This window comes from Somniosus microcephalus, chromosome 9 (genome assembly GCF_052327205.1).
Source record: "Somniosus microcephalus isolate GS21.2 chromosome 9, FLI_Smic_1.0, whole genome shotgun sequence".
Lineage (NCBI taxonomy): Eukaryota > Metazoa > Chordata > Chondrichthyes > Squaliformes > Somniosidae > Somniosus > Somniosus microcephalus.
In genome coordinates, this window is record NC_140995.1 from 124,294,007 (window position 1) to 124,319,627 (window position 25,621).

General features: G+C 48.4%; 1 protein-coding gene across 1 annotated transcript in view; it reads right to left on the reverse strand.

The window, feature by feature from the left end:
• LOC147112659 (venom phosphodiesterase 2-like) overlaps window positions 1-25,621 on the reverse strand; it is a 210,666-nt gene that overhangs the window by 65,801 nt on the left and 119,244 nt on the right. Inside the window, exons 11-16 of the mRNA XM_085997122.1 lie at window positions 24,294-24,402; window positions 17,012-17,143; window positions 14,186-14,217; window positions 13,891-14,018; window positions 10,421-10,487; window positions 10,174-10,261 (exon numbers count right to left, since the gene is read on the reverse strand). Coding sequence (XP_085853248.1) covers window positions 10,174-10,261; window positions 10,421-10,487; window positions 13,891-14,018; window positions 14,186-14,217; window positions 17,012-17,143; window positions 24,294-24,402 — 556 coding nt within the window. The remainder of the gene's footprint in view (window positions 1-10,173; window positions 10,262-10,420; window positions 10,488-13,890; window positions 14,019-14,185; window positions 14,218-17,011; window positions 17,144-24,293; window positions 24,403-25,621) is intronic.

The window sequence follows — 25,621 nt, forward strand, 5'->3', positions numbered from 1 at the left end:
CATTGGAAGAACCTCTCTCACCAGTGAGATCGCTTCTGTCACCTCACCTGCAGCTGCCACCTATTCCAGCCTATGGAGGGAGCCATTGGAGAACCTAGGTGCAAGAGGTCACCTTTGTGCAGTGATTGTCAGTGTTTTCAGCACCTCAATGCTGTCAAATACTTGAGAAATCAACTGTCAAAATAAAATTGCGCGTGGTCCCTTTAAGGAAACCGGCAGATGTCGCATCATCAAATGATATCATCAGACCTGCTTCCTGTTAACTGGCCGGCAAGCCTGCAGGGTGGGCTTAACAAGGTCAGTCAAGGTAAAATCACGTCTGTGGACCGGATGCAGCTGGGGGCGGGACTGGAAGCCGGAAACCATCTGTCCTGCACCCAACCCGACACCGATGACAAAATCGTCGCCCGAGTCTTTGGCCTGGTGAACAGCATTGAGAATCGGTGCCAGAGAGAGAGGCCGTGCCTTAAAGCTTCATCTCTTGTTTCATCAGTGACATGTACGTCAAATCAGTTGGGAAAATTCTCCATGTGTCCATGTTTTCTTCGTACCTTTGATTTCTCTTTAGTTCCACCCTGTGTGTGATTTCACTCTTCTTCCCTGCAACAACCACCACCCGCCCCCCTGCCCACCCCTTCTCTGTTCTTCGATTTTCTTTATTTTTTTCACTTGCGTTATGTCTTGATAATTTCATGGGGTTTCTAAGAATTATTTTGCCGCCCAAATTGCAGCTTCTAGCGCTTGTGGCATTTGTGATCACAGAACCAGAAACTGGAGGAATCTCAGGGAATACTGGGTATTAGTGTTTGTGGGATAAAACCCCATTCTGCACCCAGAGCTTTGTATCAATGTAGACTAGAACCTAGTAATTTAACTTTATATGTATCTATTATGTATTAAAAACTAATTTCCTAATCCCAAACCATCCCCTTGGTGGTGCATTATCAATAAAGCAGCTGCACTTAACAAATCTTGTCCTTGTTTGTAAAATCTTTGGCCTAGAAATTGGGTTGGGGCACCAAAGTGGTGCAAAAGTCGCCTGAGCGCAGGATTTAGCGCAGCGTTCGAGGCTTTAGCGATCGTCAGATATTCAGTTTCATTGCTGTTCGAGGGACACGGGGCGCGGCTCGAGACGCTCCGCGTCCCTCTTAGGGCGCTGAAACTGAATATCGCAGCGCAACGTGCCGCACGGCACGCTGCGGTACTGCAGGCCTTCCTCCCACTGTTAAGGGGGAGGTGCCTGCAACAGCGCGATCCCCGCTCGCGAGTGCCTGCAAATGAGCCCGGCACCAAGGAGAAGTGTCGGGCTCTTGGGAAACAGCCGACAATGCCGCGGGGGGGTGTTTAGGAGGTCGGGGACGGAGGTGCTGGCAGGCGGCCGCCCTGCACCTCCACCTTAACTTGCGCCGCTGCCGGCACAGTAAGGCCCCGTGAACCAGGCGCGGGTAGCGAGCGGCGCAACTGCGGCGTTCGCTACCAAATATCGCGAACGGGGCACGAATGGGGCGCTGCGCACACCGTTGACGTCATCGGTGGCGGCGCAGCGCAAATGCCTAACGCCACCATTAGCGCCCCTACTGAATATCGCGGGAGACGCAGCCAGTGGCGCTACAGCCACTGACTGCCTCTTTAGGCGCTAACAGGTGGCGCTAATCACCCAATTTCTCCCCCTGTATGTTTATGTTGTTCGTAAAGCAGCAGCTGGCGAGGATTAGGTCTGTGCTGGATGGTTACAGCCATTGCACGAAAGCCCAAAATTTGGAAACGTTTCTTTGGAGTCAGTGTATGCATGTGCCATTTGAGTGGAAAAATACTGGTCAAGATAGGGCTGATTACATTTGCTGAGCAACTGAATTGTATTAAACTAATTCATTAATGCAGATACTGTGTATGTATATAATGATTTTGTAATTCCATGAGTGAATTTACAAGAGTGGGAAAGTTGCAATTACTATAATATATAGTACAGGAAACTTTGGTTTATCCGGAGGTTGTATGTCTGGAAACCTCGATCTACCGGCAGAAATCAGGAGCCGTTTGTTAGGTTTTTTTTCTTCTCCTGGCTTTGTTTTCAACAGTCGGGCTCTGGAAAGTCTCTCTGAAGCTGTTGCTAAGCTACAGAGACGCTTCCAAGGTACGGGCTGACTGTTTACAAGCTGTTGCTAAGCAACAGTGTTTGTTGTCAGATACAGAGATGAAAACCTCCGTATGCTTCAACATTAACTTTGTATGTCCGGCAGTTTTGATAGATCGGCAACAGCTCGGTCCCGTCAGTGCCGGATATAACAAAGTTTCCTGTATTATAATGTAGATGGGGGGGGGCGGGTGGGGGTCAGTGATTACTAATCCATTTGAACCAAAAAAGTTTCATGACCACTGCTCTACATTACATTACAACAGTGACTACACTTCAAAAGTACTGTACTTCATTGGCAGTAAAGCACTTTGGGACATCCTGAGGTCATGAAAGGCGCTATAGAAATGCAAGTCTTTCTTTTTCTCTATGTGGACACCGGTTACTAGTGGTGGTCTGCAGGGATAGGTGTTGGACTGTTATACTTCGGAATCTAGATCAATAATCTGGATGGATGAAAAATTTGGGGTACTGTCTGCAAGTTCACAGATGACATGAAGATCTGTGGCAGTGTCAGAACTCCTGAAGAAGAAAAAAGATTACAATCTGACCTAAATGCGATGGGGCAATGGGCCTACATCTGGCAAAGACATTTAATGCAGATAAATGTTGTGTTATGAACGTGGGTAGGACTAATGCCTAACATGTGTATGCAATGCTGGGCTCTGAATTAAAGGCTGTTAAGTGGGATGAGTCTCTAAAGGTTCACAACCAGTTCTGAGAAGCTATAGTGAAAGCAAATAGAGTATTAGGATATATAGCTAGGATGATCCAATAGAAAACAAAAGACATCATACTGTCCTTGTACAAGACCTATGAAATACTTTGTCCAGTTCTGGTTAGCTCACATGATGGGAGATATAGAGGCCCTGGAAAAGGCTCAGAGGAGGGAGCTAGACAAGTTCCTGTAGGAGGCTGATATCGCTGCGTACTAAAGGTAAGTGGTTATATCTTTGTCCTCGGAGATTATTTTGAGCTAAAGCACCAAAAGAGGACAAACTGAAATATTTTTATTTAGTTCAGCCACTCTCATTATCATGGGTCAAAAGCCAGACAATGAGCATATATTTAAAGGGCATAGATGATTTATCTAACTGTCTTAATCGTTTCGGAAGTAGATAGTTCTTCAGTTCTGATCAGGCAGTTGGTCTCCAAATGTAACAATAAGTAAACTGACCTGGAAAAGGTGAAAGAAGCTTCAAACAGCTTTGTTGGGAACTTGGATGCTTCTAAAAAAGTCTATCAGTCCACATGTATAGTTAGAATGGAAGGTACTCAAAAACAGGAGTGCTATTATAAGGTGGGGCTAGATTCTGGAAAAGTACCCAGGATAATTCTATATGGAATACCTTAAAATACTAGTTTCGGCTGTTAATTACATATATTTGAACATCTGTTTATTTTTACATCTTAAAAATAAAAAAAGCAATTGTCATCTAAAATACATTGCAGAATTTGATAGAATATGAAATATTTCTCTGTGGAATTGCCTCAATTTTTAAACTAGCTTGCTTGAATTTTCTAAAGTGGACTGGTAAGCCAACGTATAATGTCCCTTGCAAACCTTTAAAATAATAAAATATGATTTCCTTCAAAATGTTGGAACAGATATATCATCTGCACCAGTTAAAGATGTCATCCAAAAGGTTGAAACCTTAGCATGCAAAATAAACCCTTTTATTGTCAAAATAAATATCTGTATTGCAATTAGGTTTTAAAATATGAGCAAGTGGCAAGAATGATATATTGCTGTCATGATTTGCACCTTTAATTTATTGGTGCATTGTTGCACAAGGTTAGATAACAATAGTACAAAGTACTATTTGTTTGTGAAAAACCAGGTTTAAATTCTAGGGCCTAGAAATTCATTGACGCCACTTTTGGGGCGCTAAAGTGGGGCGTCCGCTAAAGTTTGCGGCCGCCGCCAAATCGATGCCACTTCTCCGATATTCATTAGCTTCGCCCTAGGAGTTCGGGCGAGCGCTAAAACTGCTGCTGGACGCCTCTCTTTGGGCGCTAAGCCGGAGGTGGTGATCGATAGCACCGAGGCCGGGCGCAGCGCAGGTGCGGCCATCTCGTGATTGACAGCAGACACCCTGGCGCCGGCCAGCTCTTAAGGGGGAAGGGTCGACTGTGTCTGCTGCCACGCCCTGGATAGTGGAGCCCTCCAGCTAGGCCTGAACACTGCTGCTGGACCCAAATAGCGCCTGAAGACATGGAGAAGGCCCGTGAATGTGCGCAGCGCTTCTCAGAGTGTGATCTGAGTGTGCTGCTTGCTGCTGTGGAGAAGAGGCGCCATGTTTTGTACCCGGACAATGACAAGAAGGCGACGGTCCGCGTCTACAGGAGAGCCTGGAGGCATGTCGCCACCAAGCTGTCAGCCAACAGCGACGTCCCCAGGAGCGGTGCCCAATGCCGCAAAAAGTTAAATGACCTCACACGCATTGTCAGGGTGAGTACCCTTTCCAGTGACCTCCTCATCCTTGCATGTGCACCTCACATTATGGGCAAAGGGACCTGAAAGCTCTAATGGCCAGCCTTCATCCAGCAACTATGGGACAGGCATGAGCATCAATTGCACATTCTGCACTTAACACACTGGCCAAGCTATTCCACCATGGGAGGCATTGCACACCAGATCATGGCGACGCACTGGCCAGGCTATTCCACCATGGGAGGCAGTGCACACAAGATCACGGCGACACACTGTACTTAGAGGCCGTCCTTTCTCTTGCAGGCCAAGCTGGCGAATAATCGCAAGAGCCGGACTGCGACTGGGGGAGGCCGACCCCATATCCAGCCACTCACCGACCTGCAACATCGCATGGAGCGCCTCATGGGTGGCCGGGTGATTGGGCCCGTTGCATGTGGAGATGCCGACCCTGTTCTGGGCAGCAATGGTAAGGACATCACCTTTTGCACCTCTCTCGTCCCACTTGCGCATCAGATCTACATCCTTTGCCACTGTCCGACCAATGCGCTGAATGCCACCACTCATGCATCCCGCACTGATGCCCTCTCCTCACTCTAAAGCTACTCTTGTGCCTTCCTGCTTTCAGATGGTGAAGAGGAGGTCCCTGAACTTGCCAGTGACAGACCCTCTGAAGAGGAGCAGGAGGAGGAGCAAGAGGAAGGCGGCCCATCAGGGGAACCCTCAGCCGCGGCCACCCAGGCCAATGTAGGGGACACGTCTTCCCCGGAGGGCAGCGTGGCGGAAGTGTCGAAGGGGAGGGAAGCTCCTGGGACCTGCGGGCTGCAGAAAGGCGGGAGGGGGGGTGGAAGCTCGGCGGCCTTCTCCCCAGAGGGGGGAAGCGTCGGAAGGAAGTCCAATTGCTGGGCCCAGCGGCCTCCAGCAACGCAGGAAGGGTCGGCCAGCTCGGCGGCCTTCTCCCCAGAGGGAGAGTCCGACCTCCAGTCAGGAGATGCTCTTCGCCGAGGAGATGGAACGCCTCGAAGACTTGTCCGCGGACTCGGAGCGCCGGCACACGGAGCTCATGGCGGCAGTGGCACGGTTGCCTGAGTCCATCGATTCCCTCTCTCGGAGTGTGACCGAATTCGGGCCCTCAGAGGCCACCAGTCGGGCGGAATACCGGGCATATCAGGCAGCGAGTCGGGCGGAATTCGGGGCAGCTCTGTCAGCGACTGGCCAGGTGATCAGTGGTGCCGTCCAGTCACTGGCTGCTCTGATGCGGTCAGTGAACAGGTCAACACGGGCACTCACTGCTGCCACACTCGCTGTGTCAGCCAGGCATCGCCAGGGCACCCGGCGCGCTGCAGCAGCACAGCGGTCTGTCCCTCGGCAGATTGGTGCGCATGCTGCAGTGCTGGCCCGGGCGAGTGCCAGTGTCTCAGGCGACCAGCGAGCGCCTGCCATCCGCCAGCTTGCCGCCATTCCTCCAGCCGCCACTGCCAGTCCCCCAGTGGAGCTGCCGGGAGCTGCTGCAGCGACTGATGCTGGCCAGCCACAGCTGCAGCAATCAACAGCCGCCCGCTCGACGGCCAGACCTCGACTAGGCCGACCCCCAAGGGCATCTGCCGTCACGACATGTGCCCCTCAGGAGCCTGCCCCCAGCCTTGCAGCAGCCAATGGCCTTACTTTGAGGCGGAGCAGCAGGGCGGGCAGGGGCCACCCAAAGATGGCCAAGGCATCGCCCTAGCGGGCCAAATAGTCAAATGTGTGGCCATTTGTGTTTGTTTCTTGAGGCCGAGAATTGGATGTTTGTTTTTTGAAGGCCGATGATGTGATGTTTGTTTTTGACGAAGGCCGAGAATGACGGCCATTTTAGTTGCCCTATTTTGTTAATCCTCTCCAGGTTGTGGGAGCGAGTAATGTGTTTGAGTGTTTTTTGGGGGTTTCGTCTGTTTTTGGTTTTCATGTGGGAAGGGCCCAGAGTTTGTACAATAAACCATTTTATTTATTCACATTGTCCATGTTTGATCTTTGAAGTGTTTGTTGCCTTAACCGGCTGAGGGCTTGCGGAGCGGCTGCAATCATGTTCTATCATTGGCACAAGCCATTCCCTGACAGGGGGCCTAGAAGTGACGTTCAATAAGCCGCCGACGGGCGGCCCTTGGACCTTGTGCCTCCCTCCTGGGCTGGTACTCCTCGTCCTCATGCTCCTCCTCCTGAGGTGGTGGTCCAACGTGAGGTGGCAGTGCTTGAGTCCTGCGGATAGCCAGGTTGTGCAGCATGCAGCAAACGACGTCGAATTGGGAGACTCGATCCTGCGAATACTGGAGGGCTCCCCCGGAGCGATCGAGACAGCGGAACCGTTGCTTGAGCACGCCGATTGTTTGTTCTATGAGGTTCCTTGTCGCTTGATGGCTCTCGTTGTATGCCTCTTCAGCAGGGGTCGTGGGCGCGCGGAGCGGGGTCATGAGCCAGGTACACAAAGGATAGCCTTTGTCCCCGATAAGCCATCCTCTTGGGGGAGGCTGTGCCTGGAACATGTCAGCCACAGTTGTCTGTTGCAGGATAAAGGCATCGTGGCTGCTGCCTGGAAAGCGGGCATTGATGTAGTGTATGAGCCTTTAAGAGCAATTATGGTGTATGTGCCTTTAAGAGCCCCAGGTGTGCGTAATGCCGGTAATTGCCACTTGGGCTATATAAGCCTGTGTATTGTGTATATCCTTTAGAAACCCCCCCCCAGACTTGCTTAGTAAATACCTATGAACCAACTCCTGTCTTCAGTGTCTTTATCTACACACGGACACTACAATTGACAGCTAGGATGCGCTGCCTGTGGTCACACACCAGCTGTACATTGAGGGAATGGTAGCCCTTCCGGTTGCGGTAATCCTCGGCATGCTCAAGAGGTGCCCGCAAAGCCACATGCATGCAGTCAATGGTGCCCTGCACCATGGGGAAGCCCGCTATTCTTGCAAACCCCACTGCATGCTGCTGCTGCTTGTCCAGGGTCATGGGGAAGGAGATGAATTGATGTCTCCTTCTGAAAAGGGCTTCGGTCACCTGGCGGATGCAGCAATGCACGGCGAACTGGGAGATGTTAGCGATGTCCCCAGTAGCGGATTGGAAGGAGCCGGAGGCATAGAAGTTGAGAGCCACCGTCACCTTCACTGCCACCGACAGAGACGTCCTGCGCATCAGCTGTGGCTGCAGATCTCTCTGAAGCAGCCGGCAGATGTCTGCAACCACCTCCCTTCGGAATCGCAGCCTCCTAACACACATCGCGGCAGACATGGTCAGATAGGAGGTCTGCTGGCGGTATACCCTGCGTGGGTAAGGCCTCAGTTGGCGACGCCTGTTGCCCCCTCTGCGTCTAGCCAGGGCTGCCACTCTCTCACGGCGTCTGTAAGCCCTTCTGGCATAAGGCTGAAATTCAGCGTTGCCACCCAATGCAGCCCCCATTATATGCTGGCAAACACTGAGCTCTGAATGAAGGCAAAGATAATTGGTAAGCTCTGGCCTGAGCCAAAAATACCTGTCCAAGTGTTGGTCCAAACCAGTAAACTCTCCTCCTTGGTCTCTGTCCAAAAAACCGTTGCACAAGAGTGAATGCTGCAAAATGGCTGGCCTTTATACTGCTGGGTAAGTGCCCTTTAATTTGCGCTCCCCGCGGCCCGGCTGGGCTGTGTACCGTTCCACTTCACAGTCGCTCGGGCCGCCCGGCGCACAATGGGCCGGCGCGAGTGAAGTTCCGGTTCGGGGCGCACAAAAGGCGTTGCACTAGCAAATGACGTCATGATGTGCACGCGCAGCAGGGCGCGCGCTAAGACTTTGCGCCGGCGCTAAATGTGTACTGAAGTTGGGGCAAGGCGCAGATCGCGCTGCGCCCGGCCGCTAAGCGCCTAGCGCTCAAAATCTACTCCTCCTAAGGCGCTAACGGCTGCCGCGCCCAACTGAATTTCTAGGCCTAGTAGTTTAAAAACATTGAAGCCTTGGCATTAAACCATAGGTTGCAATTGTACAAATGCTTAATGCTTTCATCTGAAATGTCTCTCTCCACTATTTTAGTGGAGGCATTAACCCTTATTAAAACAATTTTTTAAAATTTGTTTATGGGATCTGGGCGTCGCTGGCAAGGCCAGCATTTATTGCCCATCCCTAATTGCCCTTGAGAAGGTGGTGGTGAGCCGCCTTCTTGAACCGCTGCAGTCCGTGCGGTGGAGGTACTCCCACAGTGCTGTTAGGGAGGGAGTTCCAGGATTTTGACCCAGCGACAATGAAGGATCGGCGATATACTTTTAAGTCAGGATGGTGTGTGACTTGGAGGTGGTGGTGTTCCCATGCACCTGCTGCCCTTGTCCTTTTAGGTGGAAGAGGTTGGAGTTTTGGGAGGTACTGCCAAAGAAGCCTTGGCGAGTTGCTGCAGTGCATCTTGTAGATGGTACACACTGCAGCCATGGTACGCCAGTGGTGGAGGGAGTGAATGTTTAAGGTGGTGGATGGGGTGCCAATCAAGCAGGCTGCTTTGTCTTGGATGGTGTCGAGCTTCTTGAGTGTTGTTGGAGCTGCACTCATCCAGGCAAGTGGAGAGTATTCCATCACACCCCTTACTTGTGCCTTGTAGATGGTGGAAAGGCTTTGGGGGAGTCAAGAGGTGAGACACTTGCTGCAGAATACCTAGCCTCTGACCTGCTCTTGTTGCCACAGTATTTATGTGGCTGGTCCAGTTCAGCTGTTGATGGTGGGGGGATTCGACGATGGTAATGCCGTTGAATGTCAAGTGGTGGTGTTTAGACTCTCGCTTGTTGGAGATAGTCATTGCCTGGCACTTCTATGGCGAGAATATTACTTGCCACTTATCAGCCCAAGCCTGAATGTCGAATGAGTTAACACCCCTGCTAAAATAGCATAAAATGTAATCTTAAATACTTAACAGCTACTATCCCACACTGAAATTTCTGCTCCCATATTAGCGTTAACTTGTAAAGAAAGCGATATCAATGTAGGGGTATGCAAGTATCTTAGATTTAAAGAACCCTAAACATATGGGGCCCAAGAGAAAGGTATTTCATTGGAGTGAATGCTCTTTTGATATCAGGCATGGAGGTCATCATGGAATGCGTGTGCACGGCCATACTGAGTTTCAGATAGGTATACTCTGCACACATCAATTAACAGTCACATTTTTATTTATAAACCTATACAACAGCACAACTAGACAATAGGTTTAAATAGATTATCAGTCAGCATTTTCCACACAATTATATGCAATTCTGTGGTGAATTGTCGTTACAACATCAGACAAGTGTATTCATTTTAGATCTGTTCAATAAAACATGCACTTCCTGGATTCGATAGAATAGAACTTTAATTACAGGTTGCATTTTAAACCCTGGTTTCCAAGGCATTTTCAACTAAAGTACAACAATGTTCCCTAATTTCATGAAATTTCCATCATTACTTTTTTTCTACTCATTTAGTTTGTGTGTCACATTAACACCTATTTCAACGATCTGATAACCATTATTGAGTCTGGGATTTGGGTTGCCTGTAAAGCATTTGATAACAAAAGAAATCCTAAAGTCCCTTCATAACCAAGCAAACGTAACCATAAAAATCTTAATGTTCTTACCGCACATCAGGTTATAGACTTCAATATTTGAAAAGGATTGAACTTTAGTCCTGGCCTTAAATCCCGGTCCATGGGCTAGAAATATGGCCTGCCATTGCCAAAGAAAGGAAATAGGAATGCAATTACTTCTCATGGTAATAAGCTACATTCCAAAAAGTGCATCAATATTTAAATTGCTTTCTTGATTAATGGGCATAATGCAAGACACAAGTAGGATTCAAATCCTCCAGTAACATCTGCACCTCACCTGCATGTTCTTATATTGATTATCAGAACCATGAAATCCCCCCGTGCAATATTTATTTGGAGGTTTCCTGGGAACAGAGGGCAGAATGATTGACCTGTTAGCTCAACACAGAATGTCACATACCTCAAAATCTACATTTATTTTACGCAATAGTTAACAAAACCAAAAAGCAATCCTGAAAATGAATGGAATAAATTCTTCAAAAGACACCAAAATGAAGTGAGTGTGCAGTGAATCGGGTAGCATGCAGTGAAGTGACAAGCACAGTGTGCACCTTCATCACTTTTCCTGTGGAAAGAAGGCATCAACTGTATGGGACACATAAGCTTTCACTAGATGGCAAGGCTCCCTCAAGTGCAGAGTCACCTGGAGCTAATGTGGGCAAAGCAGCCATGATGTCTTTGTTATTCAGAATTCCAGACTCTGCATTATTGAAGGAAAAGAAACACAGGGTGAAGTACAAGGCTAGCCTCTGTATCCATGACTGCCAACCCCACTAATAAGCCGCCTGAATAGCAAAGGAGCACCTCGGCCACGGGTACTGCAACCCAGGTCTGCTGTTTTTCAGCTGTCACCCCCACCTTCAAGAAGAGTGCGCCACACAGCTTAGTCATAATGGGGTAGATCTTGACTTCGTGCAATAGTGTATAACAGGTGATAGCGAGTCGGCAGCCCGTTTTACATCACTCCTGATTTTTAGTTCCACTGACTTCAATGGAACGATAATTGGAATACTTTTATCAATTCCCGCAATATAGACTCTGCCCTCTCATTTGCAGCATAATGGAAAAGAAATACTGGATGAAAATAAAGCTGACTATGAGCACAATGCTGCACTGCAGCAAAACTGTGTTGCAAATGGAAAAAAAAAATCAGCCCCAAATAAGAAAAAGCCAATCAGATGTTATGCTAGGATCATTACTTTGCATCTCATATACATCGAGGTGTAGAATTTCCATATGGATTCTCCCAATTGTCAGCCGTCACTTCGGCCGAAGATCCATGGAAACCCTGTAGAAACAAAGATCTTCCACAGATGCTACTGCAGATATCCAGTAGAACCCCCCATGGAAATTAATGGTGCATGTACTTAGAGGTTAATCTCCAATTAGTTATTGCCGAGACTTTACTGATAAAGGAAAGGAGAACAGTAAGAGAAGCACTTATAAAAAGCAAAAATAACAAACCCACCACCAAGTTCCCAAAGAGATATTAGATTAATTGAGACACATGGGAAAATGTACCAACTATTTAATGTTTGTGAAACATAACCTTGATCCAAAGATTCCTGTAAAAATAATGCGATGATCATGCAGAACACTGGAGAGGGTCACCGTGGAGTCTGCATGTAATAAGCTCACATTAGCAGCAGCCGTCCTTGAAGTTTAAATGTGCATACATTTGTGCCTATTAGAATTCTCCATCTGTAAAGAATTAGAATTATCCAATAATTCAAAGTTAACAACTAAAACTAACTTGCAAACTAAAAACAGAAAATGCTGGAAACGCTCAGCGGGTCAGGCAGGATTTGTGGAGAGAACATAAATCAACATTGGCCGGAATTTTGCCTACCTGGGCGGGTCCAGTGCGGGCAGTGTCCATGGTGGGTCTCGACCCCTCTGCTGGCTCCATCCCGCTGCTGAAAATTAACTTATCTTAATGGAGCCTATTAAGTCCACCCAGCGCGTTATCTGGCCCAATGAGATGGAGTGGGTCTGGTGATGTCATTCATGACGCGTTTTCAGCCGGGATCTTTAAAGGGACCATGGCCATATTAGATTTGACGTTTAATCTAACATAGTGCTGTCAGGGTACTACAGCACTGAGGTGCTGCAAACACTGACAATGACTGCACAGAGGCAGAGGGCTGCACCCAGGTTCTCCCATGACTCTCTCCATATGCTTATGGAGGGAGTCACAGCACGCAAGGAGGTCCTCTTCCATTCCGATGGGCAGAAGAGACCTCCCCAGGAGACCAACACAGCCTGGTTGCAGATTGCAGAGGAGGGCACAAGCAGGGATGTGGTCAGGAGGACCTGGGTGCAGCACCACAAACGTTTCAATGATCTCATTAGATCAGGAAACGTTAGTACAAAGCCACACTCAACTTCATCCTGCTTTGCCTCTCATCATATCCCTTCCCTACCCTACTCCTGCACATCCTTACTCACACAAACATACCTTGCACCTCCACCCATCCCTCTCTATCTAGATTATCACATCCCCATCTCACTAGTCACCCCTCACACTCATCCTCATCCTAGTGCAATCATACCAACTAACAACACACAAGGGTAGGCACTTGGGTGTTTTATCCAATGTTTATGTAAAGTTTCTGTTAACGTGGTGTCAAACATAAAAATCTTTATTTTCAACACTTTCCAGTCTTGGACAGATTTGTGTGCACCTTTGGAAGTGGCTTAGTGAGTTGCAGTGAATGATGAGACATAACGGTACCCCCCGCAATGGTGATGAGTGTGAAAGGAATGGCTTGGGCATTGTAGGGATGCTTTATGGTGTTAGTGTGGGATGGTGCCAACCTGGCGCATCATGTGGCAGCCAGGGCGTACAGCGTCAAGTGAAGTAAATTTGGCCACGGTGAGGCCATCCCTGGCCTCCCGGACAGCAATGTGCTCTGGTGCTGATGCCGTGTGCCCTGTGCAGCATCAGGTGATTGCGGAGAAGGTTGGTGTTGTTGTTGGTGCTGCTGGTGTGCCTGGTGATGCTGGTGTTGGGGCTTATTGTGGTCCAATTCTGAGGACCAAGGTGAGACAGTATAAAGGGCACCCATGTTGATGGAACAGATGGCAGGTGAAGTACAGATGACAGAAGCGATCTGTCAATGGTGAGACAGTTCTTCCAATGAGGTGACACTGGATGGAGACTTTGCTGGAAAGGCTTGCAGCCAGCAGAATCTGTGCTGGAAATGGACTGAGCAACAGCTTCTGCCTGAGGAAAGTGATCATCTGTCAAGTGGGAGCTTTTACTGGGGTAATGGTCATGGAACTCCCGCCTCAGGTTGACATACGTGGTTCCTGAGCTGCGTGAATCCCGTGGCTATGCAGGGAAATTTACAAAGTAAGTGAAAAAAGGCTCTTAAGTGCCTGTAAACTACCTGATAACCATCTCAATTGGGTCGCCCGCCACTGCCAGTCAGGTTGGCTCCACGATGACAGATGCGCCTGGGGGAAAGGCGTATGGGAGCGAGTTGACAGAGGGTTCCTGACCCACTGTCAAAAATAACAACTTTCTCACCCGACCCGCCACCGATCGCGCCCGCTACCACCCTGGAAAATTCCGGCCATTGTGTCAAGAACTCTTCCTCCAGTTCTGAGAAAGGGTTTTATGCCCATCATGTCAACTCGCGGTTTCTCGATAGATGCTGCCTGGCCTGCTGAGCAAATCTAGTGTTTTCTGTTTCTGTTTTACATTTCCAGCATCTACAGTATTTTGCTTTTTGTTTAACTTACAGGACAGCCTGCCATTGTGGGTCCAAATACAAAAGAACGTCTTCAATTCTTCTACTGTTGGCATAGTGCAAACGCTTTGGCAAGAAATGCTTCAGGTAGGGCTTAAAGTGTTGATCTGGTGATCTGCACTAATGTAACAAAGAGATTACATATTACAGTACCTGCTTGTACTACCTTTCCAAAATTGCTGTATTAGAACTTAACTACCACTTTATATTATTCAATTATAATAGTGCTTATTCAAGGAAAATATGAAATCCATCATGCACATTAGAAGGTTGTGAACTCCACTTACAGTAAGATTTTTTACAACACCTTCTGAATCAACTGAAAAAAAAATGCAGTAGAATTAGTCACAAAAGGAACAGTTATTTAAAATAAATACTCTTTCCCCTCCTGATGCCTCCTAGCACCTCACACCTTCCCATCTGAAAGGGCAGGCTGACGCCCCAGTCTCCAGGCAAAGTGCTACTGGCTCTTTGTTAATGATACTCTATAGACAGCAGGTAGGAGGCATGGGCTGATTTCTTCATTCTTCTTTCCTCGCCCACCATGGCTAAGCATGTACCACCATTTAAATATCTATTATGATGACATAGCTGACAGCAGAAATTCAGCTTGGCAAATCCAGGTTTTACTACTCCTGCATGTTTTGCTGACAGACACCAGGGGGGAAAAGTTGGGGCGCTAACTGTGCCTGGGTGCTAAAACATTGGCGCCCCCCGCGCCCAAGATTCACTGGTAGCGCCCCAAGAGGGAGGCGGGGCGCTACTGGAAGCGCCCCGCCTCCCTCTTGGGGCGCTGCGAGTGAATATCACAGCGCCTCACACTGCGGAATGTCACGCCACGGTACTGCAGGCCTTCCTCCCCTTATTAAAGGGGAGGGGCCTTGTGCAGCGCAACCCGGTGCCCAGCTGGGCCACCAGGGATCGGAGTGCCAGCAAAAGAGCCCGGCACTCAAGAGAAGTGCCGGGCTCACGGAGTGCAGCCGGCTGGGGACAGCAATGGGGGCAGGTGCTGGCAGGCGGCCAGCAACAAAAATGGCCACCCAGCACCACCCCTTTAATTTGCACCGCTCCGGCTGCAGGTAGCCGTCAGACATAGCTGACCCCGTCAAACATAGCATCCGGCGGTAAGTCAGGGGGCGCTCCTGAAGATCGCAGCCGGGGCGCTGCACACGGCGATGATGTCATCGCCGGAGGCGTAGCGCCGCGGGGCACTAATGGTTACTGCCGCCGCTAACCTCCTGCTGAATTTCGTGGGAGGCATTGGCGGCGCCACACCCAGGCGCTAGTTGCTTGGCGTTAACAGGAGGCGCAAATCAACCAAATTTTCCCCCCCAGGAATCCAGCAGTGAGTCAAACCCCACATTCCACCAAAGCTCCGGTTCCCCCAACACTAACATCAGATTAAAGGACGCCCCTCATATGCTGTCAAACTGCAGGTCACCCACTTCAGTTCTGCTGAACTAGCCCCCAGTGCAGCTAAACCCATTCCTCCTACCCAGGTGTGCTATATAGCAGCTATCTACCTCCAACTGGTACCTCTTCTTGCTGTGTATTCTCAGCTTTAAAACTGATGAGGGATAAACATTAAATACATGTAGTTAAAGGAATAGATGACTAAAATAAAGACCACAGCTACAGTCTTCACAGAATAATGGACAGAATTGAAGAATTCAATCCCCAAGGCACCAGGAAAATTCCCAGAATACCATTTAATAAAAGTGGAATTTGACTTATTCACTCACTGTAAATCAGTGCCCCTTACATTATCTCTTAAATGGCAATAAACACCTATACAGTTATCAAACAGCAAATCCTCCAACTCACTGAGTGAAACGCCACGGGAGATCTGCCGTTTAGTATTTAAATTTTTTTAAAAAACCTTTGGACACATAAAAAGGGAGGGAAAAATAATCAGATTCAACTCATCCTGCGAGAGCTTGCATGTCATAACAGCACAGATTCCATTTTAAAATGCAACATCTTTATTTTTGCCTGTATATTTTCCTGGGAGACACAGTCTGCAGGTAGCAGGTGATTATGTACCCATTTCACTTGAAAGACTTCATTAAAGTATCTTATTGCATGTGCAATTATCCAGCAACTTTGCTACTGTTGATCTATTAGAATTCGAAACAAAAAGGGAATGAAAAATGTAACAACCCTGGAGAGAGCACCGTGGGATGGTGGAGTTGTGGTTGCCCCGCCCCTGCGGGGGGGATAATTGGGTATAGGAACAGGAGACGACCATTCAGCCCCTCGAGCCTGTTCCACCATTCAGTTAGATCATGGCGGATCTGCAGTTGAACTCCATTTACACGCCTTTGCGCCATATCCCTTGATACCCTAACCTTGTCTTGTCTTGTCTTGTCTTGAAAGCTCCAATTGACCCAGAATCCACGGTCTCTTAGGGTAGTAGAAATCTGGAATTCTTTCCCCCTTGTGTGAAAATGGACTTTGAGTTTGCTGCTGAGTGGCCTAGCTCTAATTTTAAGATTATGTCCCCTTGTTCTTGGTTCCTCCATCAGAGGAACTCGTTTCTCTGTATCTACCCTTTTATACACCTTTTATCATTTTAAGCACCTCGATCAGATTACCCCGCAATCTTCTATACTCAAGGGAATACAAGCCAAATTTATGCAACCTGTCCTCATAATTTAATATACAAGGCGAGACCTGGAAGATTCTGAGTGCAGAGGGAAACTTGTGAAGATCCGCATACAGCACTAGATAATAGTCTTCAACATCACCAGCACCTCAAGATTGTTACAATAAATAGATAGTGGTCATCAGAAAAGTAACTGGATGCACTTTAAACATTCTCAGATGTGAACTCTGTGTTCCCCTTAGTTTTGATGGTAAATACAGACAGTCTTGGAGTAAACATTGCATCAACTATCACCGGTCATCTCTTTGATGATAGATTGCTGCTGCAGTATTTCACAGTACTTTTTATGGATTTTGGTAAGGCAAATGTAAATACAACAGCACAAAGTTCACACTTGTATTTCTCTTCCTCTCAAACTGTTGGACTGTCTACATAGTTTCACAAAACAGAAATGTCAACTTTGTTTACTCTGCCAATATCTGAAATACTAAATGTTTTGATTACATACATGTGAAATACTCCTTAGGGACATCTTTAGCTCGTATCCGAGCAGCTGGCCCAGAACGCATGTCGATGTTCTCGATTGTGTCCAAATAATTGCTCATATATGCAACCTTTTCACAGTTAACTTCTTCCATTCCTGAAAGATATTCAAAGCAAACAGATTACAGTGAATATAACATTTCTCTAAAGGCATAAATATTTACTATAAAATGGCTAATGTTCTCTTTATGCAAGCAACTAAAACAGACAATTTTGAACAGACAATAAGCTTTGAATTTTTTTGTTACCAAGTTTTCTTTTTTCCTCCCATTTTCTCCACTTAGTTGGAGCTCTGAGGATTAGACCATACTTCGGAGAGTAGTTAAAAGATATTCGTGTATTGGAAAGGGTACAGAGGCGAGCAACAGGACATTCCAAGGGAAAACTGACAGTAAAGATTAGGGAGGTTTAAGCAGTTAAGAGGGAAGGAAAGGAGATCTCATTTAAGTACATGAAATATTAGATGGCATTTGGTCAGATAATTAAACCTAAATTATTGCTTTAAAATAAACCAGGACCATTTGGATTAGAGGACTTAAATTGAAATTAGTGAAAAGTAAATTTGAAAGAGATTTCAGGAAGAATTCTTAAAAGTGATAAATGTTTACAATATGGCAGGATAGTAGAGGCAAACAAAGGTGGTGTTCAAAACACAACATCGTACAGGGATCAACTTCAATGGGCTGATTGACCTTTTCTTGCCCCGCCTTTTCTTTTGCTCTTATATATTCCTCTCTTGAAGGCAGTGGCTCATACCAGGGTACAGACACAAGCAGATCTCCAGTACCTTCCCTACGATGCCATCCTTCATGTGTGTAGCTTGGACACTGAATACTGCAAGATATTTGACTGTAAGAGGCATCACATCCAAAACTAATCACATTTTTGCTTGACGTCAGGTTGAATCCGAAGTGTATAGCCTCAGTTTTCTGTTCAACCCTGAGTTGAGTTTCAAATCCCACATCTAATTCAACTCGTATCCTACAGCTCCAGAACATAACTCTTCTATGCCCTTCACCCCACAGACACTAAAACCCTCATTTATGCTTTCATCACCTCAAGATGATTTCTTGAACTTCTCTTCACAAGTCTCCCCAACTCCACCCTATACAAACTCCAAATCATCTGCTACCTGCATTCCATCTCACACCCATCCTCTGTTCTCACTGAACTCCGCTGGCTCCCTACCCACCAGCATATTGATGTCAAAATCCTTGATCTTATCTTCAAATCCCTCTAAGGCCTTGCTCTACTTCATTATCCAGAACCAAGTCAAGTAGTGTTTCCTCTCTTGTGCTCTTTAGTGCCGGCCCCACCAGGGGCTGGAGGGAGGGCACCTCAGTTAAAGAGGTCTGTCAGGCACCGGCATCACTAAGGGCACATCTTGGACACCGGCCAGCCTACACAGGCAGGAAACTCTGGCACTCTGGTGCCATCCAGGGAGGTGAATAACTGGAAAATTGACTTGCTGGCCCCTTACAAAAGGGGCTGATAACATACATATATATTTCCTAGCCTCAACCAACTATTGGGGTCACTTTTATACTTGGAGGCTTGTACATCTCATCAAACGCCTTGGACTGATTTTAGGAATATAGGAACAGGAGTAGGCCATTCAGCCCCTCAAGCCTGTGCCACCATTCAATTAGATCACGGCCAATCTGTATCTTAACTCCATTTACCCACCTTAGTTCCACGGCCTAGAAATTGGGTATAGCCCCGCTTGGGGCGTTAGAATTGGCGCAGCGCAAATTTTATAGCCAGACGCAACTTATCACCACCTCGCGCGATATTGGGTTGCAGCGCCCCAAAGGTGATTGAGGCGCGAGTTCAGGCATTACACGGGGCTCCTAAGGCACTAACATGCTGGCGCAACCCAATATCGGGGCGGGCGGGCGCAGCGCAGGTGCTCTCAATCACTGATGACCACGAGACTTCCAGGCACCGGCCAGCTCTTAATGGGGTGGGTCAGGCAGCTCCAGCATCCACACTCTGCGCCTTGTAGGCCTGCAAATCGGCGCAGGCCCTTCTCTGGCGCAAAAAACTTGGAGCAGATGGAGAGGGTGAGGCAGAGAGCAGAGCGCTTCACCAATGAGTCTCTGGAGGAATTGGTGGCCGCAGTGGAGCGCCGGCGAGATGTCCTCTACCCCGACAATGGCAGGAGGCCTAATCATAAGGACTACCGACGAGCTTGGAGGGATGTTTCTCAGAGGGTCAACTCCAGCAGCATGGCGACCAGGAGCCCTGTGCAGTGCAGGAAGAAATTCAACGACCTCACTCGGGTCGTGAGGGTGAGTGTTGCTTATGTAAACTTATGCATCCCTCCATTCGCGCCTGACTTTATGGCTACAGGGTGCGCTATGCCCCAATAGCCATCTGTCAGCAAGCACCCATGGCCCTATCTGGTCACACACATGCACATTTAACTCAGGGCATCATGTGAGGGCTGTTCCACCACGGGGGGCATGAGATGATAACTCAGGGCATCATGTGAGGGCTGTTCCACCATGGGGGGCATGAAATGATAACTCAGGGCATCATGTGAGGGTTGTTCCACCATGGGGGGCATAAGATGATAACTCAGGGCATCATGTAACATCACTTCCCGTCCTTTCCCCTGCAGGCCAAGCTGGCGAAGATCCGCAAGGACCAGCTTCGCACCGGAGGAGGTCCTCCTCAACTGCAGACTGACGGATCTCGAGGAGAGAGTCCACCAGATTGTTGGAGGACGTCTGAGTGGTCCTGTCACCACTGCAGCTGCCGACCCCATTGTCCACAGCGATGGTAAGGTTCTCACCTTTTACAGCTGTCTCCTTCCACTTGTTTCCCCCACCAGCATGCTTTCTCACTGTGGACCCATGTCATAGCATTATCGCACTCTTGCATCCCTTGCTGCCAAGTTGTTCTTTTGCTAAAGCCACTCTTCAACCTCCCTGCTTTCAGATGCTGCATCACCAGCTCGGGAGCCGGCCCCTCACGCTGCCAGTGCCAGTGCCTCCGGAGGCGACGATCAGGAGGAAGCCGGACCATCCGTGCCAGCCTCAGGGGAGCCAACGCATCTGGAGACTGGGAATAGTAGTTCCCTAGAGGGGAGGGGTGGGGGGGGGGGGGGCTCTGATGAGGAGCCAGTTGCAGGAACCAGCGGCCTGCAGCAACGTGAGGGGGGTAGGGAAGCTCGGGGGCCATCTCCCCGGAGGGCGAGGCAGGCCACGATGACTGCTGCACAGAGTGCAGAGGAGGTGCGTAGCCTTGCTGATATGAGCGCCCAGACCTGGCTCAGGCACACTGAGCTTATGGCTGCAGTGGGGAGGATGCCTGAGTCGATCGACACACTGGCAAAGAGTGTGCTGGACTTTGGGGCAGCAATGGAAGGGACTGTCCAGGGCTTCGGGGCAGCAATGGAAAGGTCTGTCCAGGGCTTGTCCGAGGCAGTGGAAAGGACTGATCCAGCCTTGTCCGAAGCAGTGGAAAGGACTGTTCCGGCCTTGTCCGAAGCAGTGGAAAGGATTGTCCATGGCTTCTCCGAAGCACTGGAACCTGCCATGCAGGTCCTCACTGCTGCCACGCAGTCACTTGCTGGCCTCGTCCACACGCAAATTGAGGCCACGCGAACACTCACTGCTGCCACCCTAGCTGCATCATGCAGGATCACCCCAGGCCCTTGCAGCACCACAGCAGACCATGAATCTGTGGAGCAGTCGGTTGTGGCGGATGATCCAGTGCGGCCCCGTCAGAGTGCCAGTGTGTCGGCCGACCACGGTGCAGGTGTCCTCTCTCTGCATGTGAGCATTCCTGATGCCACCGCTGGAACGTCAGCAGTGCAGCTGCCACCAACTGCATGGCAGACTGCATCCAGACATGCCCAGTTGGAGCAGCCAAGCCCAGAGGTCGTCCAGGCCGTCCCTCAGGGGCTTCAGCGCTTCCAGACACTCAGCAGACGTCCCCCAGCCTTGACGCAGCCACTGGGGTCCAATTACGGAGGAGCTGCAGGGATGGAAGGGGCCGACCTCGTAAGAGGAGTCGGTCTCCATCAAGGGGTCAACAGCAGAGGGAGGTGCTAAGACGTGTCTTTTTTCGAAATGAAGGCCGTCCACACCTGCTGTGTGTGTTTGTTATGTTTTGGTTAGTCTCGCCGGGTTGTCAGACAGTTATCTGTTAGTTTGTTAGTTATGATTTCTGTTACCATTACGTTGTCATGCTGGAAGGAAGCACTTGTTTGAAAATAAAGAAAATGTTTTATTTACAATGGAGCTGTAGACTATTTACAATCATGGTGGCCTTCATAGGCTTACTGCGAACCGAAGGGCGCTGTTCCAATCACAGCCAGCATTCCGTCCGAGGGGCCTAGAACCGAGTCCTTATGAGCCTCTGACGAATGGCCCTTCCAGTTTCTGGAGCCCTCCCATCTTCCTCCTCCTCCTCCTCCTGATCCTCCTTGTCCGCATGCTCCTCCTCCTCCTCCTCGTCCGCCTGCTCTGCTGGACCTTGAGGGTCGGCTGGCATTGGCTGGGTGCGTCGGATGGATTCTGTAATGGCGCCCGCAAAGCCACGTGTGTGCAATCAATGGCCCCCTGCACCATGGGGAAGTCCGCAATAGCCGCGAAGCCCTGCGCGCGCTCCCCCTGCTTCTCCAGGGTCACAGGGAAGGTGATTAATTCGCGCCTCCTTTTATAGAGGGCAGCTGTCACTTGCCGGATGCAGCAATGAACCGCAATTTGAGAGATATTTGAGATGTCCCCAGTTGCTGCCTGAAACGAGCCGCTGGCGTAAAAGTTGAGGGCAACAGTGACTTTCACGGCCACCGACAGAGAGGTCCTGCACCGTAACCGCGGCTGCAGATCCTGAGCAAGCAGGTGGCACAGCTCAGTCACAACATCCTTACCGAATCTGAGCCTTCGCAGACACTGCTCCTCCGATATGGTAAGGTATGAGACCTGCTGCCTAAAAACCCTGGCAGCGTATGGTCGGATTTGGCGACGTCCATTGGCCCTCCTCCTTCTGGCCAATCCCGGCCCTCTCTCCCTCCGTCTTTGTGCCCTTGCCAGTTGTTCAGCCAGGATGACATTCCCCTCCAAAGCAGCTCCCATTATTCTGTCAGACGAGTAAGACGCAGTAATCTCTCAGGATCAAACTGTTCTGGACAGGGCTGAAGGTCCCAAGGCTCCTCTGACTCAATGAGAAGAACTCTCTGCAACTGAAGGTCTGCAACTCTCTCCAGCAGCGAGCAGGATGGCCAGGCCAAATGGCTGCCACTTTTATACTAGTGCTGTCCCCTTTAAAGAGCGCCCCCCGAGTACGAGAAGGACCTGGTAACGTTCCATCCAACTGTCACTAATAGCGCCAGGCGGAACGGAGGGGGGCGCCACTGAATTTCCGGTCCGGGGCGCCAAAAAGGCGTTGCACAATGAAATGACGTCATGATCTGGCTGAGCCCGCAAGCAGGTGCAAAGAGTTAGCGCCGGCGCTAAAAGGCTACTCAATATGGCAGGAAGCGCTGGGATCACTGCGCCCGGCCGAAAATTGGGTAACGCCCCAAATCTCAGGCTCATTAGGCGCTAATCGCAACCAACTGAATTTCTAGGCCCATATCCCTTAATACAAAAATTTAAATATCAGTTTTGAAAATTTCAATTAATGTAGCATCAACAGCTTTTCGTGGGAGCGAGTTCCAGATTACCACTATCTTTTTCTATGTTAAAGGCACTATATAAATGTAAGTTGTCTCCACCCTGAGTAAGCTGGGAACCCAGCTGTGCAGTACCTGGCTCCCGCCTTGCCCCCACTGAGGCAGGGGATCATTTTGGGGTGGACAGAGGTTTTGTCCCAGGCAAGGCCCCCAAAGAAATTCCCAGCGAAGGCTGCGACCCAGATACACCGGGGCTCAACCCATTTCCTGGTTCTTCCGCTGTGGAATTTTTCCAGAAACCCATTCATTTTCAGGGCCTTGGAGGGTAATTTTCTCAATGGGGTGCTTTTGGAGGTGGGACTCCCACTTGTTGGGTTTTAGCCCCGCCTCCATCAATTTGTGGCCAACCCACGCTATTTTCCCTTGATTGACCTTGTTAAGTTCGCCCAGCAGGGGTTGCAGAGAACGTCAACGTATGATGTTTCATCTGTCAAATTGTCATCGTTTGACAGCTCTGTGAAGCTGTCAAAGTGACATTCTCTATAGTTTGATGAGGTCTTGAATTCAAGACCTCATCAAACCTTTTTCTTTTGCAGAAATGAGATGGCTGTTGCACTGGAGAATGCAACGGCCATCTGTCATCTCTACCGTGGAAGTGCGAGACTCTCCGCATACACACCGTCTGAAGCCTGCAGGAAGAAACAAAGGTAAGTACACTTTTTCTAACACTTTGCACTTACCTCAGATACTCACCTCTCCACACTTGCACCCATCACTCACCTCCACAGCACACTTTTGGACCCCTCCGACCCCCGCAGACCCCCTATTTGCCTCGGTGGCCTGGCGGGGTTCGGCGCCTTCGGGAAGCCCGCACTTGTGTGGGCATAAAGAGGATAATCCTACTTTCTGCCTGTTAACAGGCAGTTAAGTGGATGTAACCCCTTCCCGCCTCCAAGGAGACGGGACCCAGCACGGGACGGCTACCCGCCTCCTGGCAAGATGGCACGGAGGCGGGTTGGGCACCTGCCCCCAAATTCTGCCATTTTCACGGCAGTCTTGCTTCCAAACGCGCCTCCCCAGGGCTGGCAAGATCGTGCCCTGAGAGTCTATAACACAGGACTAAGTAATTGGTCAAACAGGAGTTAACTAGTGCTAGTCAGCATGGATTTTGAAAAGCCAAGTTGTGTATGACTAACTTATAGAATTCTTTGTAGGAAAAACAAAGGATTGATAAAGGAAATGCAGTGGATGTGGTTTATATGGATTTTCAAGAGCATCTGTTAAGGTACCATGTAAGAGACTTACGGCAAAGATAATGGCACATGGAATGAAGGGGATTGTGGCTACATGGTCAGAGATATGGTTGGAAAGAAGAAAGTAAAAGGGTAGAAGTAAAAGGTTATTCACCAACTGGAAAGATGGGATGAATGGTATTCCACACAAGTCTACATTTAAACTGCTCTTATTTACTGTAAATAAATACTCTGCATGTAGGAACTGAGGAAACTATATTGAAATTTGCTGATGACATCAAATTGGGAGCATGGCAAATTGTGAGAAGCAATGTGAAAGACTGGAGGTTCCTCTGTGAGGAGCTGTCTGTGCAACTCTGGTATCATACCGTGGTCAGATAACAGAATCAGGTTGACACATTGCTGCAGGTTTCTTTGCTTGAGCCCATCCATCAGCATTCCCACCATCGTGTCCACTCTTTCTAGTGCTATTGCCACCTATATATTAAGAGAGAAAAAACACAAAGTCTGGAGTGCACAACACATAAGGTCAAAATGATTTTCACTATCCTATTTATTACAATATTATTCATGTCCTCTCTGCTGCAGTTCTAGGTCCCAGGAAGATCTTTATTTCAGGTAAGCAGGCAACAGTCAATTGGCACCACCATGATAGGGAATCAAGAATGAGTTCCTGTGATGCTTACATCTGTTACATCTTTTGTAGAAAATTTGTAGCCATGCATAGTATTGCAGCACTTCAAAAATGGCTTCTGTGACAGAGACCTGCATCCAAAGAGTAGTGAGCCCAACAATGTGCATTTATATAAAAAACACCTCAAATATCTTTGTTATTTTGATTCGAGGAAAATAATTTTGAAGTTATGTTGAAAAATAAGAACTGAAATGTTTGAATTCTGCAGATTTATTCTTGCTTCTTCTGTATAATTTCACTTTTTAGTAAGCAAGAATTATGTGTTCAACTCCAGTTCAGGGAGATCTGGCACACGCACTGGAGTAGTCAGCATTAGTTCCAGTGCATAATGAAATGATAAAAGGGTTTATCATTCACCCTATGGCCTGCTATCCTACTTCACAGGCCTCCCTATAGAAGCCGACTTTTGCACTGTGCAAAAGTAAACGTTTTGGGAAGTAGCCCAAATTGTAATAGTTCCCATCATTTGAAAGAACAGTCTTATAACAATGTTTCACGATGAAAGCACCACATAATTATTACTGTATAGTGGAACCTCATTTTACAAACTCTCACTCTCTCAATAATTTCCCAGATCCTAACAATAATTCTATAATTATCACTAAAAGGGGGGGGGGGGGGTAGAGTTTCCGCTTTGGGCACAATCGGCGATCTGGCCACAAATTGCGCTCAAAATTGTGCTATTTTTCTGAAGTGAAGGAAAAGTTCAAGTTTCCGCTCAGTTTATTTGCATAATCACAAACATAAAATCTTCCATGACCCAGCACAATGGGGCAGCATAGTAATAAAACGTAATTGCTTATTTTTTTTGACTTGCATTAAAAAGTATTCCTTGATGTATTTTAGAGTGGTAACCTGGCGCAGTTTTATTAATACAGCTGAAAACACCACAAAAAAATAAACATTTTTAATAAGTGTGTCCAGTCCACCACCCGTGAGTAACCTGACTTTAAATAACTGAAAATGACTTTAAAAAAAAACTATACAGAATCATTTACTAGT